This window comes from Penicillium chermesinum, assembly GCF_028974085.1.
Source record: "Penicillium chermesinum strain IBT 19713 chromosome Unknown utg000002l:1.0-5270490.0:1.0-5274688.0, whole genome shotgun sequence".
Lineage (NCBI taxonomy): Eukaryota > Fungi > Ascomycota > Eurotiomycetes > Eurotiales > Aspergillaceae > Penicillium > Penicillium chermesinum.
Genome location: NW_026695312.1, coordinates 1,870,529 through 1,888,510, shown reverse-complemented (window position 1 = coordinate 1,888,510; position 17,982 = coordinate 1,870,529). Strand labels below are relative to the sequence as shown.

The window sequence follows — 17,982 nt, the reverse complement described above, 5'->3', positions numbered from 1 at the left end:
GGGCTTGTGTGATGGAAGACAAGGCAATCGCTTTTGTCGGCTTTAAACTGGTGGGCTTGACCGCATCTACTGCCAATAAGCAATCAGATCGACCCAGCAGAGCCCCATCGTGAGAGCACCGCCTGCATCGTCCCCCTGTATCACAGCCTAGCTCTGAGGGGCCCGGGGCTTATAACAGGATACACACTTCCGTATTCGCGACGCCAGTCTACGGCTTAAAATTTTGCACCGCACCTTGGCATGAGAGGAAGCCCGTTTCCCTACCTCATATATCAGGAATACCACACATCTACTTTCGAGATTCGAGCCATGGCCATGATTGGAGGTGCAGAGATGCGAGCCCGCCGCGGGGAACTGGTGCGGCAACGGTCGGATTCATGGAAGAGATCTACGAAGGACATGTGGCGCAAGTCGACCACAATGTGGTCTGATTTGGAGAACAAATTCCATCAAACGACTGTCGAGGTATGGCATAAATCGGCAGATTCATTGTCCACTTCCAAAGAAAAGGCTCAACAGACCACCACCAAGGCCTGGCATCGCTCAGCCCATTCCTTGAGTAGTTCTAAGAACAAAGCACAAGAGTCCACTATGAAGGCATGGGACCAGTCCACCGACTCGTGGAACCACGCGCTCAATCGATATCGCCAATCGACCACCGGTATACTAGGCCGCTCAGCCGAGAATCTGGTTCGACCAAACAAGGAAGTCCAACAGCGAACGCCTCTATCGGACTGGATGGCAACCTCGGAGGTGCAACAGCCCGATCGAGGCCTCGATGGACAGCAAGGCGAACAACAAGGCGAACAACAAGGGCAGCCCTCATCTGAGCCAATATCACCCACTGCGCAGCGACCACCCCATTATGAACCTTCCTGGCAGTCGCAAAGAAGTCGATCGGTGTCGTCACCACCTGTACAAGCATCACAGCCTGCTGTTCAGCCACAATCATCCGAATCACCCACAACCACACCCCTGCCTCGGTCACCATCTTTGCCTCACTCAGTCTCTGGGACCGAGACCAATTCACTCGCGTCTAGCTCATCCACCATCGATCTATCATCTAAGAAGACAAAGGCCGCAGATACCCAAGCTCGAGCCCTTCTCGACTTGACAAACGAGCTTACCGGTCAACTGGAAGAAGCAAGACAGCTTCGCGATCTCAGCTACGATCAGCTGGGCGAGATCGAGCGTCAATGGGTCAACACCACCATTACTGATGCCGACACGGCGAACCAAGAATTGTCTCATATTCTGGAGCCACTGCGGATTGATATGAGCAAACATCGCAAGGGCAGGCTAAGCTCCTCCAGCCGTAAGCGTTGGAGGGCTAAAGACTGCGAGCGAGCTCAGGACAAGTATTCTCGAGTCGCTCTCCAGCAAGGCCGGCTGCATAAAGTCATTGCACATTTATCACATTTCGACCAATCTCAACTTTCTCCCCAAGGAACGGCCGAACAGCCTGAGGAACTACCAATCTCTCCCGTCATTGAGCTAGCGACGGAAACGGAAAGATTTGAGTCCCTGCCCGCCATCACCGAACTTCCCGACGATCCCATCTTTATCCCCTTGGAACTCAACACAGGTTTCGCCGAGCTTCCTTCCGACCCATCGCCTGTGCGAGCTCGTCCCCCTCGGCCTTTGATACCTCGAAAACTTCAGGTACCGAAGATCATTGTCACGCAAAGCCCTGAGGATCTGTTGGATACCGAGGTCAGCACCACTGATGCTGGTTCCGTCAACCAAAGCACCAATGAGATGCATGATAACCAGGCCTGGAAGCAAACCAGGGATAGTTATCGGGATCAGCAATCTGCCTCCTTCACTGAGATCATCTCTAACATGGATACGGATCGCTCCCCTGCAAATGAGCAACTTGGAGGTCATCTTTTTCTCGATTTGCATCTCGTGGCCAGAAATGAGGAAGACCTGTTTCAAGTTTCTTTCTTTCTTCTTTCCTTCTTTCTTTTTTTTTCTTTTTCATGCCGTCATCACATTTCTTTGTTTTGATTTGAAGAGCCTTACTATACCCCATCTTTGTTTCAGTTTTGTTACCACAGAGAGTTTTCCGATAAGATTCTTGACGTATGATTATTTCCTTTCCGTGTATTTCTATAAACTGTGATGCGCCTTTTGTCGTTATTATGCAAATTACGTAGAGATGAAGCCCCCGAAGTCATTCCGGCTTTTGGCCGTAGACGATATAGACTTTGGTGTATATATGGTTTGACGTGTCTTTGAGTTCGTGTCGGACTCCAGCCAGCAGAGTCTCGATCTGCACGCGCTTCCAGCCCAGCATTCGTGTGAACAATGCATATGTGTAGGGTGGCATGGCCTCCAGCAGATTAAGCTGATGGTAGCGCCCGAGCTCTTTCAGTTTCGCGTCTTTTGGCCATGGATTTTGAGGAAGCTAGACACGGTCAAAACGGAGCTTCTGTGGCAACTACTGATATGCTCACCTTCATGATGTTTTCCGTGACGTTGGTGAACCCGGCTGTTTCGAGGCGGGTCTTCCATGTGCTCACCGAGGCCATATCTTTCCCGAATTTCTTTGACGCTATTCTGACGTATTTGACGACATCTAGTAAGCAGGGGACGTTGAGATGGGTTCCGTCGTCGGAGAGTGTGTTGACTTCGATGGTGGCCATTTCGAGCCACCCGCCTGGGTTGAGGTTTTCGAATGCTCTTCGAAATAACTGGTCGTGGTCTCGGATGCAGCCTTCGAGCTCTCGACCGTGAATGTAATCGAAGCCGTGGTTGTATGACCACTCTTGTTCAAAATCGTCTATCTCAAAGCGACAATTCGGCGGTACCCTAACTTATATCAGGCCTCTGTATGAATGATGCGGGGAGCAAGACTCACCACGAGGGTTGGATGGGGCTGAGATCGATTCCTTGTTCATTTTAGTATTCCCTAGGTTCCGCCGAGCGTAGTGAATAAGTCGCGACATACCGACAACCTCTGAGTCTGGATGCGCACTAGAGACAGTTAGAAAACAACGGGCCGGGATTAAAATCATTGGTCGACGCTTACTCTGCAAAATCCATCGCCCATATCCCTGTTCCTGTCCCCAGGTCCAGTACCCTTCTCGGATTCTTGATTGGAGCTTGGTAAAGTTCACCTTTGAGGAGCATCAAGTAAAGGTGGTGACTCTATTTTCAAGACACGTCAATATGGAATAGGGATCCTTCTGCACGAAACAAGCTCACCAGATCCAGACGATCTTGCTCTTGTTCGTCGTTTGGCTGAATCGGGTTAGAATCCAATCCAACCGAATGAGTTGCACGTAAAACGTACTAAGACGTATTCCTCCTTCATGGTATGAATGGTACCTGCGGCCGTTCTAAAGAATGAGCGAAAAGACCTAGCGTGGGGAAGAAGGCAACATTAGTACCTCATATCTAGGACAATTAGCGACGATTTCTTGCGGCGTAGGAAAACCCTTGATTATGGTTCTCGGCCATTGCACGGGGCCACACCTACCGGTATTTCAAAGCACTTGACGTGACACTTTCGGTATAGCTGGCATCGTCGACCCTGTATGCGGGTTAGCAACATGCAGGTCGAGAGAATGCGCCTGCACTCACGACCCAGGGTACGTTGAATCATTGTCGGAAAGCTGAAACAGTTAGTCTTTTTGAGGCTCTAGATCGCCACAGGAACAACCCACATCAGGTTCGATTGGAGATGACCTGTGTGCCATCGTACGTTGCATTCCCCGGGCTAGGAAGCCAGACGGTATAAGAGAACAAAAGAAATGAAGAATCGAAGGCCCTGAAGAAAAGGAAACGAAAGACTTTTGACCCCTCCAGCTTGGAGGCGACTAGGGTTCCAGACTGTCGGGATTCTATTCAAGGAAAGGCCGTACGAAAAATATTGGCGCCCCCTCCCCGGGAAACCCCCCCTCCCCAAAGCGCGGTACCGACAGTCTGGATCACCCTTTTGTGTTTAAGCAGTCTCCCGGGAATGTTATCCTGGCTCCATATGCTTCAACTAAAAATGGGTCCCGGTTCACCTAACCAGGCTGGGCCCTGTCAGGAGTAGGCAGGGCGAGGACCAGAGGACGGCTAACGGCCAATCGTCCCCCGAGGCGGGGCACGATGGACAAACCACGTCCATACTCAGTTTATACTATCCACCGCCTCCAGTCGATCGTCCTCTTGACGAATTCGTCGACCAATTGCGGAGCCGGTTCGTCCGCTGGGCGCTAAGCCCGGTTGCCTCAAGCTGCTGACGAAGAATGAGCAGAATCGGAAGATCTGCCTGTGCGATTTGACTCGGTGGATATATTTCCTCCCTTTTCTGGTAGGCTGGTCATTTCCCAGAGCCTTGGAACCAACAAAGCTACGGACGCACATGAGACATTGGGGATACGGTGCGGTGTGGTCCTGGTCACCGCGTTGGATGCATCGTAAATCCCAGCAGTTCGGGTCGTGGCCACTAAGAGCGGAGATTACCTGAAGGTCCGAGGTGTTTGCTGTTGGAGTTGATAGCGGCCGTGTGTCCTCAGCCTTCTATCATAAGGGCTGCTTCAACCGGAGCGGGCGAGTTAGTATCGAAATAGGCCCCATCTCAAAAGGCTTGTGTTTCTGTCTGACTCGTGCGCTTCCCCTTCCAACCCCGTCCGAGATTGGAAGCTCAGGCTGCGTCGGCATGTACCGATGCTGGGTCTGAGGATCTGCACAGGAGCATCTCTTTTTTTTTTGGGCTCTCGCAGCTGCACCTACACGTCGACTTGCGTACATATCTCCGATTGGTACATTAGGATTCGCACAGCATGGAATCGTATTGATCGAACGATCAAAGCATCGGGAGTGGCGACCAAACACTGTGGCCCCATCCACCTTTTACAGCTCAGAGGAAACCAATCCCGGCCCCCATGCTCTTTATCTGCGTGGTCTCCTGTTGGCGAGTTCCAGAGCCATCGATAGTATTTCGTTCCTGTGAATTGAATAGCATCGTGAAAATTAAGTCCCCGGCTTTGCGGGCTGCGGCCCGGTCTTTAGTCTATTCCTGCCTGGGGAGACCCTTTTTGTGGCTCCACTTGGATCAAATCTTCTACCGAAGCGCCCAGTCATGGTTGATCGCTGTCAGTCAGCATTGCGAACAACAGTCTAATGAAACCCAACCGTGGGGGTGTTTGCTTCCAGCGCGACTCGTACTACGTAAGCGCTAGACTGAGAGGCCCCGGGGGCCCCCGGTTTTGGGCCAATTTGGTTGATGCACGCTGCAAGGCGCTCAAATGGTCTGCACTAGTCCCTTTTCACTAGTGCCCCCCCGTGATAAGGATCTGGTTCCAGCGACCAGGAACTCGTCAACTTAATGTGTCCAAGAGGGCAGTAGTGACACCTTAGCTCCCAGGCTGCACATTCTGGATTGGTGCCTCAGGAATCAAGATTGATGTCATCTTCAATCTGCAATCCAGCCTTGGAAGCCGTCATAGCCAGTCCCTTCCTTTCACTTGGTGCTTTGTCTCATTGAACCCCCAACTCGGCTATGTCGAGAGCCTAACGGATACCTCTTCAAACTACTCCTGTGACCATACCTATTACCGGGGGAAACTAGCCCATGGTTTTAGTTCTTCCGACAACAAAATCATGGCAACAACCGCTCGACCCGCGCCATCCCCTGTGATCCTCCTCATATACCCAATTACCCTGCTCGTGGGCTCATTGTTCTCGGTCATTTCTCCCACAGCGCAAAATCCCAGGTCTGCCACCGCTGGAAAGTCATCAGGGGCGTTAGCGCCCTCACTTGCCGCCGATCTGCACATATCCGAGAACCCTGTCAACTACTTCGCCCGCAAGAACAATATCTTCAATGTGTATTTTGTGAAAATCGGCTGGCTCTGGACCACCGTTGCCTTCGCCTCTCTGCTTCTCGTACAACCCGCATACCGTTTCTCCCCCGCCCTGCCCCCGTCGCAGCAACAAACACGAGTCCGCCGTACCCTACAAGCCTTCCTGCGCTATGCCCTTGCAACGACGGTATGGTACCTGATGACCCAATGGTGCTTTGGGCCGGCTGTTATCGACCGTAGCTTTGTGTTCACGGGCGGAAAATGCCAAACCATCCTGAACGAGGCGAAGACTCTGGACCCACAATCAAGTGCCTCGGCCCAGCTGGAAACGCTGTTTAGCGCTGCGGCTTGCAAAGCAGCTGGCGGGGCTTGGAGAGGGGGCCATGACATCAGTGGGCATGTGTTCATGCTGGTATTGGCAACCTCGCTTCTCACGTTCGAGGCGATTGGGGTCGGTGCATTCTCGTTCCGTACGGCCGCGGAACATGAGGCGGGTCGTGAGCGCAAATCAAGCGACCCGGCCATCTCCGAGCACAGCGGCTCTGCGGACGGGTCTGGAGTAGCGAGGAAATGGGCTCTTCGTTTAGTGTGGACCGTTGTAGGTCTGAGACTGGTGGATGCTCTACATGACTTCCATTTGGTTCCATACATGGCTGGAGAAGGTGAGTGATCCTACGGTTCCAGGTCGGTCTCATCAAATCTCTAACTAGCTTCCTAACAGTGGACCGGTTTATCCATTGCTCTGAGTACTGTATATGCGATTTACATCCTCCCAAGGCACTGGTCACCTTGGAGAGAAATCGTTGGACTACCAGGGCTGTAATATATTGTTTGCATTTTCAATTTCCGAGGTTTCTGGCTTTCGTTCATGTTCATTTTCGCATAGATAATGCATTAATACACGATGCATTTTGGCTGTTCGTATTATCTTGAATTCGAAAACTAGTCCCACGTGGCCTCGTACGCGCCCTTCATGGCTCAGGGCCCAAATAGCCACTACAGAAAGCTTTTTTTACCACGAGATTAAAGGTTAGTGATCCGCGATGGGTTTCAAGGCTGTCATGCTTGTAACGTACCTCCAGGCATGAGGGCGGCGGCATACATCACACGAGTGATGGGCCGCAAGCCCTGCGGAGTCAGGTCCTCCGAGATAGTGAGCTGCATATAAGGATCCCAATCTGTAATGATGGCATCAGACCACGTCTTGTAATCAACCGCCCGTTCCTTGTCCGTGGTTTGCTGTGCCTGGCACTGAGCTCCTACACAAGTGCCAAATTCGCGGAAGGCCAAACGATACTTGATATTCCGCGCGAGGTGCCGATTAATTTCGAACAGGTCATCTATATCACCGATCAGCATTGCTACAAGCATTCCCAGCTGAGACGGAATACTGACAGAGTTGTTCGAAGCATCGTGTCGCCAGATTCGATGCCCAATCCTCCTTGTCTGCAAACCAATGTGCCGTCCACAGCGTCATGCCCAAATCCAAGGTATCATCAGAGACAAAGTGCTCTCCCTTCCGCGCCATCACCCGCTTATAGTCCGCAATCTCCTCCACCAGGAACTCTCCGTCCTTCGCCTCTCGAGCCGTCGCTTGCAGAATGCGAAATGTCACAAACCCATCAATAGGGTCCAAATTCCCCTCCGATGAAACCAAAGGCACCGAGAGGTCCATTGACATCTTCCACACCATCCGCGGCCGGTCACTCGTCCGATCCCTGAAGAACTTCGGATGAATCGCCCGCGCCAGTTCCACCGCCAGCCGGTTATACTGCATATTCCTCGACGCCCTCGCCATCCGGTTCAGCGCAAACATCCACAGTGTCAGATAGTGATGATACTGCCCGTCGCAATCGGAGCCATGCTCATCTGTCTTCCCAATGCGCAGTCCGCCTCCCAGAGGATTCGCCTCCGTTGCACCCGGTAGACGTGCCGAGCCGTCCCTCGTCCTACCCAGCACGTCGTGCACGGTTTCGATTAACTGGCGCGCAAGCTGCAGGTACCTGTCATCGCCGGGACTGGTGCCAGCTTTGGAGTATTCCGCGTGCATTGTGAGGAGGTTTATCACGCCGAATGCGTCGGTCCAGAGGTAGCGGCCTCGGTGGCCGCCAGAGTTCGCGGGCGGAGTCCAGGTCTTTGGGTCGTCAATACTGCTGAAGCTGCCATATACGGACTCCATGGCTTTTTGGAAGCGGTCGAGTCGGGGCGAGGGGCTGCTAATGGGGACGGCCATTTTGCTTGGCTTTCCTGGTACAGAGGTGGTTGGCGTTAGTAGAATGTCTTTATGCACCTGACTCGAACTCTGAAAGCCTTCGTTATATGGACAGGTATTTCTATATATAGTCAAGTGTGATGAGCTCTGGCTGATATTATGCCTCGTGGCATGGATGGCATTAAGTCATCATGACTTTTGCCATTACCCCGATGTGATATCAACAATTCGCCGCTCCGCGAAACACCACGGATGAATATAAGGACGGATAATGTCGCGAAAGCGATTATGTGATGTTTCAAGGCTCAAATCTCTTTACATACCCACACCTAATATCTTGTCGTCCCCCACGATGTCACAGTTACAAGACCAATTCGACCAAAACCTCACGCCCCTCCCGGAAATCGATGACAAAGGGTTCGGCTCAATGTTTGACAGCTTTGCAGGCCCCCAAGTCGTTATGCTCGGCGATGGCAGCCACGGAACCTCCGAATTCTACTCTGCGCGCGCCCAAATCACGAAGCGATTTATAGAAAAGCACGGCTATACGATGGTCGCGGTCGAAGCGGACTGGCCCGACGCAGAGGCGATTGACAGATACGTGCGCATGCGCCCGGGCCAAAGACGCCGATTGGCGGCGTAGCGAAGGGCGAAGAGCCCTTCAAGCGATTTCCGACCTGGATGTGGCGTAACCGCGAGATGCAGGAGCTGGTGGAGTGGATGCGGGATTGGAACAAGAAACTGCCGCCGCATAGACGGGTCGGGTTCTACGGTCTGGATCTTTACAGCATGGGGGCGTCGATCCGGGCGGTAATCGATTATCTTGATGCCGTGGACCCGGCAGCCGCCAAAGAGGCGAGGAAGCGGTACGGGTGCCTGCAGCCGTGGGTGGATGATCCCACGGCGTATGGCCTCCATGCACTCAGAGGGATGCAGAATTGTGAGGCCGAGGTCATGGACATCTTGCGCGGTCTGCTGGAACGAAGACTTGAGCACGCCCAAGACGAATATGTCGAGGGAGAGGAGGGAGATCGTTATCACAGCAGCAAGCAGAATGCGTATCTGGTGAAGGATGCGGAGAAATACTATCGTGCGATGTACTGGAGCTCGGCTAGTTCGTGGACGCTGCGCGATTTACACATGTTCGAGTCACTGCATCGGCTGCTGCAACACCGGCCTCCGACGCACAAGGCAATTGTCTGGGCTCATAATTCGCATGTGGGCGACGCGCGGTATACAAGTATGGGTATCCGGCGCCATGAGCTGAATATTGGCCAGCTCTGCCGTGAGCGCCTGGGCCGACAGAACGTGGCGATTCTCGGCTGCGGGACACATACCGGCACCGTTGCTGCCGCTGATGAATGGGACGAAGACATGCAAGTCATGGATGTCGTTCCGTCACAGGAAGATAGCTGGGAGATAATAGCGCACAACACGGGAGTTCCACGCTTCCTGCTGGATTTCCGGCGTGGCTATGCTGATCCGGCTCTTCGCTCGTTCAGCTCTTTGGAGACTCGTCTGGAGCGGTTTATTGGGGTCATCTATCGCCCTGACACCGAAAGACTGTCTCATTATTCCCATGCTCAAATACACGAGCAGTTCGATGGCTATATTTGGTTTGACGAAACCAAGGCTGTCGAGCCTATTGAGACTATGCAGCCTCAAACAACCCTGGGGAAAGAGGAGACATATCCGTTCGGACTGTAGCGAGGCCCTGTGTGCATTGCAGTATATTTGACATCATATTGTTAAACTTGAAGGAAGGAAATGGTATCATCACTCATTCTGGCTATTCGTGGCTTTGATCATGCAAGCTTAAAGCAAGAAGCGGAACCGGAGAGCCCATGTCTTCGTGCAGCTCTGCATCCTGGCATTGCCGAGACAGTTTATTAAGGCAAGGCTGCTGCTCGCTTAGCGGCCGGACGGGGAAGGACTGGAATAGCAACGATGAGATAGGGATCGCGAGAGAAATATGCGGCATTGACTACCATTAGAAACGACTCGTAAATGGTTGAAAGAACCTGGAAATTTCCAAAGCCAGACAGCTCCTATGGTAGGCCCGCAGGCATAGCAGGCTTACTTATGTACCCCGGATTTCCCCGTCGATCGATATCCGGGGGTGCGGGGCATGTGCTATTATTGGAAAAGCACCATGTTCTGACGGATAGAGGAAATTCGCCTGCAATTGGACTTGGACGTTGGTCTGGAATGTATCAATCCATTTTGGCTCTTTTTCCGAGTCATTCTCAAACAAGGATTATATACAAGGGTCTCAGTTGGGCTGCATGTACCATTGATCCCCCACGCGAAAGCCCTCTGGGAAGGGATCCGAAGAATCCAGAACGACAGTTTTAAAGCTCGTAATCCACGCGCGGCCTTTGATTGTAGGCAGAACAGCTGGATATTTGCCGACGGTCGCCGTTCCTCGAATCCGGCAGATAAATTCAGTGCCCAGAATACTCCGATGCTTGAAGGTCTCCCCTCCCGTGATTTGCCCTCTTGCATGAAGGACCGCGAGGCGAGCGGATGTCCCAGAGCCACATGGACTCCGATCGAATCGCCCCGGGGGACGACCGTGGCATTCGAAGCAACTTTGCACCCGCCCTCGACGCGTAACGGCTCAGTGAACACGATGACACTGAACCCTTTGATGCCGGGGTTTTCTGGGTGCACTGGAGTGTATACTGCCTCTACAGCACGCTTGATCCGCTCCCCGATGTCGATTAATCGGGTGGCGTCCTGGTTGTCGACCCTTAACCCTAATGCTGTCGCATCGGTAACCACGTACATCATACCTCCGTAAGCGATATCAACAGACACCTCGCCCAACCCGCGGACTTTGACTTTGAAATCAAGCTCAAATACGAAAGAGGCAATATTATCGAACTCCACGCTCTTGCATTTGCCTGCCTCGCATTCTGCAGTGACTTTGATAAGCCCAGCGGCCGTGTCCAACGCCAGATGGGTCACAGGCTCTTTCATAGGGACCATTCCTGTTTCTAACAGGACTGTCGCGGTACAGATGGTGTTCGATCCGGACATCGGGGGGTACTCTTCGCTTTCCATGATCAAGAACCCCGCATCGGCACTTGGATCGCATGGCGGAAGGACTAGATTCGTGTTGATTGATGCGCGACCTCGGGGCTCGTTGAGGAGAAGCTGTCTCAAATCGTCTTTCTGAGTTGACATATACTGTAACTTCTCGAACATAGTCTTCCCAGGGACGTCGAGGACTCCGCCGGTGATGACATCCCCAACTTCTCCTTCGCAATGGCATCCGATGACGGTTAACGAGCGTGAGAAGGGCATGATGGTAAGCAGCGAGACTTTCCAAACAGTTTTGACAGTCTATTTGCTGACCGTCAGGTCGATGATTCGACTGCGTGGGCTCTTTATATGTCTCGTGCTCGGCTCCGCCTACCCTGTCACGCCCCGTCATCCTGGCAGGTTTCCCCGAAATATTTTGACTTTGCGATATAAGCGCTACAAAAGCACTCGGCGATTTCTCCACAGCCTTGTAAGCTCAGCCCAACCCTCCAGGGCTCCAAGGCTATAGGGCTGGAGGCATATCCCCTCCCGCGAAAGCGGGGTATATGCATACTATGCTTTGTTTTTCTGTGGAAAGTGATACCTTGACCCATGCCCGGTCCAGAACGTGTTCTCTGAAATCCAACTCAGGCTGGGTATATGATAGATCGCTGCCTCATCCTGTTTGTGAGTTCCTTGTAATTTCTTTCCACCAGTTCAGTAGATCTGTGGACACTGGGCTTGGACATGTTCGCTCTGACCTGCCGAAGACGGGGGACTGGATCGGTCTTGCTCTGGTTTAGGGCTGCAAGATGTCCACGATAATAATGACAGTGGCAATTTCCCCAGCCCTGCATGACAGAGGATATAGGTTACAGTGTAAGGATCATAGTGACGGAGAGGATTATACTTGTCGATTGTGGTCAGGTGAGATACAACGCCCGAGCATCTTGCACGCGACCAGTTCTTCATCCCAAGACATTTTGCTCTGCACCTCCGAGGCCAGTTGCCACATCAATATCCCAAGGTTCTATCAAGTCATCTGCTCTTATCGATGCGAGGGGAGCTGGAGCTCGTTTCCTGCCATGCCCTCCGATCACGTGGACGGAGTGATCGGAGAGATTTGCGACGACCACGGTCTGCTTCCGAGATTATTACTTAAACTGTTTATTATTAATGTGGCTTATTTCTCCTTTTTTTTTCACTATGAGCTTTAGGCTTCTTCGTTTTGGTCTTCGAGTGTGTGCTAAATCTTCTACTTGTCTTGGCTGTTGATCCCATGGTCAAAGGAACGTGCCGAGAAGTAGCTCTACACGGTGCCCAATTATCTTGGCTGGCGTATGGTCAGAATCAAAGGTACTGAAGGATTCCCGTACTCCACTCGCATTCATCGTCTAGACCATGCGGAGTGGGTTTCACGAGTGACGCATATGCAATTGGCAATGTCTTGTAGCCAATTATGGCCGGACTAATTTCTTTACATGAGTAATGCACTTACTAGTAGTGGGCTCGAGATACTTGATTAAAACCGTAACATTCACCAGGAAACAAAAACAAAAGCGAAAAGAAAAGAAAAGAAAAGTTCGTTCAGTTCGTATGAATACATATGGTGTGGTAGATCGTACCTCGATCTAGCAGATAACATTGATGCTAGACCCGGCGATAAAGCCCTCCACAATATCCTGTATTGCTTTGAGCATCCCATCAAGGCTGGTGCTGTTGTACCATGCGACATGGGGTGTTAGAGTCAAGTTCGGAGCTTTGCTGGACAAAAGAAGGCTGTTCTCCACGTTCGCAGGCTCGTTCGTGAAAACATCGGCCGCATACCCGGCTAACCTCTGCTCCTTGAGCGCGCTAACAACGGCCTCCTCATTGATCAATCCGCCTCGACCTACGTTCACCACCACACACCCCGGCGGCATCAGAGCCAATTCCTTCTCCGAAATCGTATTGGCTGTCTCTTCCGTCAACGGGCAAGTGAGAATAATAGCTGTAGACTGACGAAGCATCGTCTCGAACTCGGTCCGGCCTGCTCGAACGTCTCCGGCTGCAACTCCGCGTCGCTCTGCGCTTAGAACTTTCAATCCCAGAATTCGGCCGATTGTCGCAACTCTCTTCCCTAGTAAACCGAAGAAAAATCAATAAGAAACAAAACGTAGCTACCGATCTCACCCGTCAAAAAGACTTACCAATCTTCCCGGATCCGATAATCCCCATCGTCCCTCTAGTACATGGCAACGGCACTCGATCATATGGACCCAGCCCAGAATGATCTTTCTCCCATTCGCCCCCCTGCGCAATCCAATTATGCGCCCGAACCACATTGCGCCTCGCTGCGAAGTACAGCGCAATTGCGTGTTCAGCAACAGCCTCCGTGGTTGCACCCGGGCTGTTACACACTCTGATTCCGCGTTTGCGACAGGCGTCCAGGTCGATGTGATCTACACCGACAATCGCCACGCAGATCAGCTTGAGACTGGGGCATTTGGCGATCGTCTCGCCGGTAATGGGCACGGAGTCTGTGATGGCGATTGTGGCATGTTGCAAGCGTTCCGCTACCTCTGATTCACTGGTGATGTTGTATTCGTACAGGGTGTGCGGGAAACGAAAGGTTGCCGGCACGGGCTGCCGGCAGGTGTCAAGGGCGACGATAACCTCGCGCCGGACCTTGAGGAGCATGGTTTTGGCGCCTAAATTTGTTGAAAATGAGGACGAGGGAGGTCGGGACGAGGGTCCAGGGACTGGGAAATTTTCTTTTGAATCAGGATGGGGGGGGGGGGGGTTGTCTCCAACTCCGGTAGCGCGACGCGGTCCGCGGGGGAAGCTTCTTTGCTTGTGCTTTCCCGTTTATCTCTTTTCTTATCTTCATGGTTCCCCCTTGATTATCGCGACTCCTCTCAGGCCAATCATGGTTATTACCAGTGCAAGGAGTCTGGCATATAACTGGAAATTACTGGTCTCACTGCGCACAGGTAATTTTGGAGATTTACTGAGGGATTCAGCCCACGGGTGGTTTACAAAAAAGCTACACCCAGCGATAAGAGCAGAGCTTACCTATTCAATAAGGATGTATCCATGAATCGCATTGGAAATCAACAACTGCAAACAGTGTATACCCGATTTCCAAGAGGCTCTCCTCGGCTCTGTAAATCGGGCACCTGACAGTCAGTCTATACCGACAGAACCTCGTGACTCTTGGATCCCTGAGGCATAATTGGCACACGACAGAACAAACTTCGGATAGGACTTGGCAGAATGGCCGGTACTATGAAATCCGGGGTGTCATATCCCCCGGAAACTGGAATGCGACTGTCCCCAAATGGAATTGGCTACAGATTGTACTAGTAGCCACTAGGCAGATCACAGTATAAGCTTCAGAGCTTAATATCCTGCACCTCATCGAAGACGTCATAATTTATACACGTTTCAAGCTCTCCAGAAGAAGTGGCTTTTATATTCAGTTTTCCTCTCGTCGATCTAGTGATAAGCATTTGTATTTCGCAGCCCGGAGAATCCGGCACCTTACGAGTATAGTAAATATACAACCGCTTTTCTTCACGACTGACGAGGCTGCTACCGCAGATATAGTATACCATGTCAAGATACAAAAGATTGTCAAAGGTACAAACGTCAGCAAACTGCGTGGTTTGCCTGGTTTCTTTTTGGGTTAGTGCGATACCTAGTGGGGCAAAGAATTGATTGCTTGGAGGGGACAACAGAACGCGCCCCAAGTGAGACCCGCCAGCTTCGGGTCCGCCTCCCGAGACCAAAACGTACTAAAACGGGAAGGATCCGAGGGCGTCCCACGCAAGCCAGATAAAAAAGAAACTTTTCATATCAGAGACTATGAGTGGACCGGACCACAGCTCTTTCTGAATGGACTTGGGCACCCAATCAGTGCGGGGTACAATGTAGATGGGGGACCGGGGCGAACACGGCGAAGGAGGGCAAACCGACCCGGTCACCTGAACCGGTCGACTGGATGATAAGACTGCCTTTCAGCGGGGTCAGGTTGGGTTCGTTTTCTTTCTTCGGTCATCTCATCATGCCTCCCATCACCAAGCCTGGACCAAAGAGGCAGAAGAATCCGAATCGCTGTCGTCCAAAATCGAAGGGTGGATGTCAGAAATGCAAGCAGCGCCGAGTACGTAACCCCAGAATAAAGAAAGCGCACGGTCCTTGCGGCTGAGCTGACCTACTTAAAGAGGAGATGTGACGAAACCAAGCCAAGCTGTCAAGAATGTGTACGGAAGGGTTTCGTGTGCCCGGGGTATGAGAAGAAGCCGCTCGAATGGCGCTATGTCTTCAAAGACACCGATCAGGAGCGCCTTGGGTCAACCTCCCCTCCCGGAGGACCCCCGCTCATTCAGTCCTCCCGATGGCGAGGCAGAGGCTGAACCGGCCTTTGATCGGGAGCTACAGGAGCTTCTGGACGAGGCCAGCTGTACGCTGCTGGATCCAATCCCCGGCGTCGATGCTCCGATGAATCTCGCATTAAAGACAGATGCCAGTGGGTCCAATCAACGGCCCGTCTTCAAGCTTGGATCGCAATCCGATAGATTGGCCAGTCTCCATCGCCGGCTCGCCAGCACGGAAGTCCCGTCCTTCCTGATCCAGATGCCTGTTATCTTAGTTCAATACTATTTTGATCACGTCTGCAAGTCTTGGTCTTCTTTCGACTCTCCTCTGAATCCGTTTCGGTTCTTGGTCGGCCGACTTTGGAGTAGGAATGCTGCCGTCTACTATGCTATTCAGAGTATGGCAGCCGCCTCGCTTGCGAATGACTTTCCTAGCATGAGAGCTGTGGGTCTTCAAACACAGCAACAAGCTATCGCATGCCTCCGGAATAATCCCCGGATAGGCTCATTGCATCGCGATAACCAAGATGACGAGTTCTTCATCGCCCTCTTGATGATTGGGTTGACAACGACTTGGCACGATGCCGGCGACCTGGGGTTGGAATATTTGAAAGAGGCCAAAGACTACCTCGCGCATCAGCAGAAGATGTCGAAAAGCCCCGACTCGACTTTTGCGAAACAGTATCCCCTCTATCAGCAATGTCTGCTCTACTGGAACATGCTGGCCGCGTTCGTGGCCGAAGACTCCTTGCTTGTCAACGAAGAGAAAGTCCTCGAACGACCGGACACTGAGATGTCCGTATACCTGGTGGATGGCCAAACCCTTCCCCATCCATGGACCGGGCCACTTTCAAAATCCATTGGCCTATTCTATCAGACCGCCAAGCTGGTTCGCGCTGCCCGGATATCACGTCGTACCAGCGGAGAAGTCTTCGATCTGGACAGCATCGACTTCAACTCGCTGGTCGAAGAAATCGAACAGCGACGCAGCGCCGAGCAGCTGGAGGAGAGTATTCTGTTCTCGGGTCTCTCTTCGTACTGCGGGCCCGTCGATATAGGTGACACCGACACACCTCCTTCCCATTTCATCACCATGGCCGAAGTGTATCGCTGCAGCGCTCTTTTGCAAATATACCATGTTTTCCCGGATATCTTGGACGAACGACTCCAGCTCATCGGGAACTTGAAGCCCGGCCAAGACATCCCGGCCCTCTTTGCTATTCTTTTGAAATCCAACCCTTGCCCGTCGGTGGCCGAAGCGAGACGCATTCTGGCATTGCACATCGTGGCTCTCATCGATCAAATCCCCTCTACCTCCGGGACCCGATGCATGTTACCGGTTCTTCTTACTTGCATTTCCAGCGATCTTGTATTTTCCACTGAATCTCTCTTTGGTCCGGCTGCAAATGCAATTGCTTGTTTAAGTACTCTAGACGTCGAAATTGCTCAGGCAAGACGCAAGGTTAGTATATGGTTGTCCGAGATCTCATTCATTCTTCCTAAGCTGCGCTTGCAGCGGTGCTCGCGTATTGTGCAGGAAACTTGGGACCGGGCGGATGCTGGACTTGGGAGGTATTGGCTAGATGTTATGATTGAACGCAACCTCGAGACTATCATGGGATAATGAGATGATGATTAATGTTTAGCATAGTGTCTGGTTTTCAGGCAAGTGTATCATGGAATTGGAGTACCAAGGGCGCATTACAAACATTATTTTCGGACGCTTTTTCCGCACCCCACTACCCCCCATTTGCAAGAATAGAGCAACCAAGACATCGAATGAATGTGATCTCTCCGGTATTCAAAAATTAAGGACAAGCCAAACGAAAGCGAGACGGAGTGGCACTTAGGAGGGACTGCAAATGCTAATCACGAGTCTTGGAGTAGACCCAGGAGCCGTAGTTTGACACATTGGGTACAGTAAGAGGCCTCTTATCACTCTATCACCCCTTATCCCCAGGGCTGCAAGACTGAAGCCATCTGCAAACCCAAGAGGAAAACAAGACCAACCCCGGCCCTTGTTACAGATCTCTCTCCTCGCGGCGACTCTCCGAACTTGGATATCAGTGAGGTCAGAGATCGTCGCCCCCACCCAATCAACAACCCCCAAAGCATGGATTGAGGCTTTTAGTTTCGGCAGTCTCCAGCTCCATGCTTATCCTTAGATTTCCTCTATCAGGCTGCTCCTCTGGGATTAGCGCAGCCGCTGCACATTGGTGGAGCCATCTCTCCTGTATGTACTCCCTAGTCACGGAGTATGTGAGTTAGGTCAGGGCCGGGGTTGAGATGCATGTCTCTCTAATCATCTGTTGGATATTACACGCCTCGTGGGTCGACCAGTGTCTACAACAGGCTCTTTCGGAATTCTATCCCTCTTTCAGGAAGTCTGTCCTCGGGCTCCTTCTTTCCATGGATTTCAGTTCCGACAGGTTGCGTACAGTACGACAGCCACTCTCTTATCGGACTTTAGAGCTGACTGCAGTGGATAGGTGCTCAAGTGACAGGTATCTTCCCTCGTGGTACCCATTGACCTCATCCCGCTGAGACTAACCCCGGGGATCCATTGGCACGGTTGCGGCATTAA

The 17,982-nt window shown here is 52.0% G+C and overlaps 8 protein-coding genes across 8 annotated transcripts; 4 read left to right on the top strand and 4 right to left on the bottom strand.

Moving 5' to 3' along the window:
• Positions 1–309: 309 nt before the first annotated feature.
• N7468_001518 (uncharacterized protein) lies at positions 310–2,010 on the top strand (the record flags this gene model as incomplete). Its single annotated transcript, XM_058470815.1, has 1 exon — positions 310–2,010. One exon carries the CDS (start codon positions 310–312, stop codon positions 2,008–2,010), a length of 1,701 nt encoding a protein of 566 aa, XP_058333956.1.
• Positions 2,011–2,176: 166 nt separating this feature from the next.
• N7468_001517 (class I SAM-dependent methyltransferase) lies at positions 2,177–3,620 on the bottom strand (the record flags this gene model as incomplete). Its single annotated transcript, XM_058470814.1, has 9 exons — positions 2,177–2,410; positions 2,460–2,814; positions 2,864–2,894; positions 2,954–2,979; positions 3,035–3,153; positions 3,211–3,246; positions 3,299–3,365; positions 3,485–3,538; positions 3,589–3,620. Coding segments are annotated over 9 exons (954 nt in total), but the record flags the coding sequence as incomplete, so codon positions are not given.
• A 1,978-nt stretch (positions 3,621–5,598) lies between these two features.
• On the top strand, positions 5,599–6,471 carry N7468_001516 (putative inositol phospholipid biosynthesis protein Scs3; the record flags this gene model as incomplete). The annotated part of the gene is made up of 1 exon (XM_058470813.1): positions 5,599–6,471. The coding sequence occupies one exon, from the start codon at positions 5,599–5,601 to the stop codon at positions 6,469–6,471; it is 873 nt and encodes a 290-aa protein (XP_058333954.1).
• A 360-nt stretch (positions 6,472–6,831) lies between these two features.
• N7468_001515 (uncharacterized protein) lies at positions 6,832–8,034 on the bottom strand (the record flags this gene model as incomplete). Its single annotated transcript, XM_058470812.1, has 3 exons — positions 6,832–6,857; positions 6,878–7,141; positions 7,197–8,034. 3 exons carry the CDS (start codon positions 8,032–8,034, stop codon positions 6,832–6,834), a joined length of 1,128 nt encoding a protein of 375 aa, XP_058333953.1.
• A 331-nt stretch (positions 8,035–8,365) lies between these two features.
• Positions 8,366–9,720, top strand: N7468_001514 (putative erythromycin esterase; the record flags this gene model as incomplete). Its single annotated transcript, XM_058470811.1, has 2 exons — positions 8,366–8,614; positions 8,638–9,720. 2 exons carry the CDS (start codon positions 8,366–8,368, stop codon positions 9,718–9,720), a joined length of 1,332 nt encoding a protein of 443 aa, XP_058333952.1.
• A 373-nt stretch (positions 9,721–10,093) lies between these two features.
• Positions 10,094–11,322, bottom strand: N7468_001513 (proline racemase family protein; the record flags this gene model as incomplete). The annotated part of the gene is made up of 2 exons (XM_058470810.1): positions 10,094–10,242; positions 10,305–11,322. The coding sequence occupies 2 exons, from the start codon at positions 11,320–11,322 to the stop codon at positions 10,094–10,096; spliced, it is 1,167 nt and encodes a 388-aa protein (XP_058333951.1).
• Positions 11,323–12,671: 1,349 nt separating this feature from the next.
• N7468_001512 (uncharacterized protein) lies at positions 12,672–13,719 on the bottom strand (the record flags this gene model as incomplete). Its single annotated transcript, XM_058470809.1, has 2 exons — positions 12,672–13,159; positions 13,230–13,719. 2 exons carry the CDS (start codon positions 13,717–13,719, stop codon positions 12,672–12,674), a joined length of 978 nt encoding a protein of 325 aa, XP_058333950.1.
• A 1,620-nt stretch (positions 13,720–15,339) lies between these two features.
• Positions 15,340–17,022, top strand: N7468_001511 (uncharacterized protein; the record flags this gene model as incomplete). Its single annotated transcript, XM_058470808.1, has 1 exon — positions 15,340–17,022. The coding sequence occupies one exon, from the start codon at positions 15,340–15,342 to the stop codon at positions 17,020–17,022; it is 1,683 nt and encodes a 560-aa protein (XP_058333949.1).
• Positions 17,023–17,982: the final 960 nt, after the last annotated feature.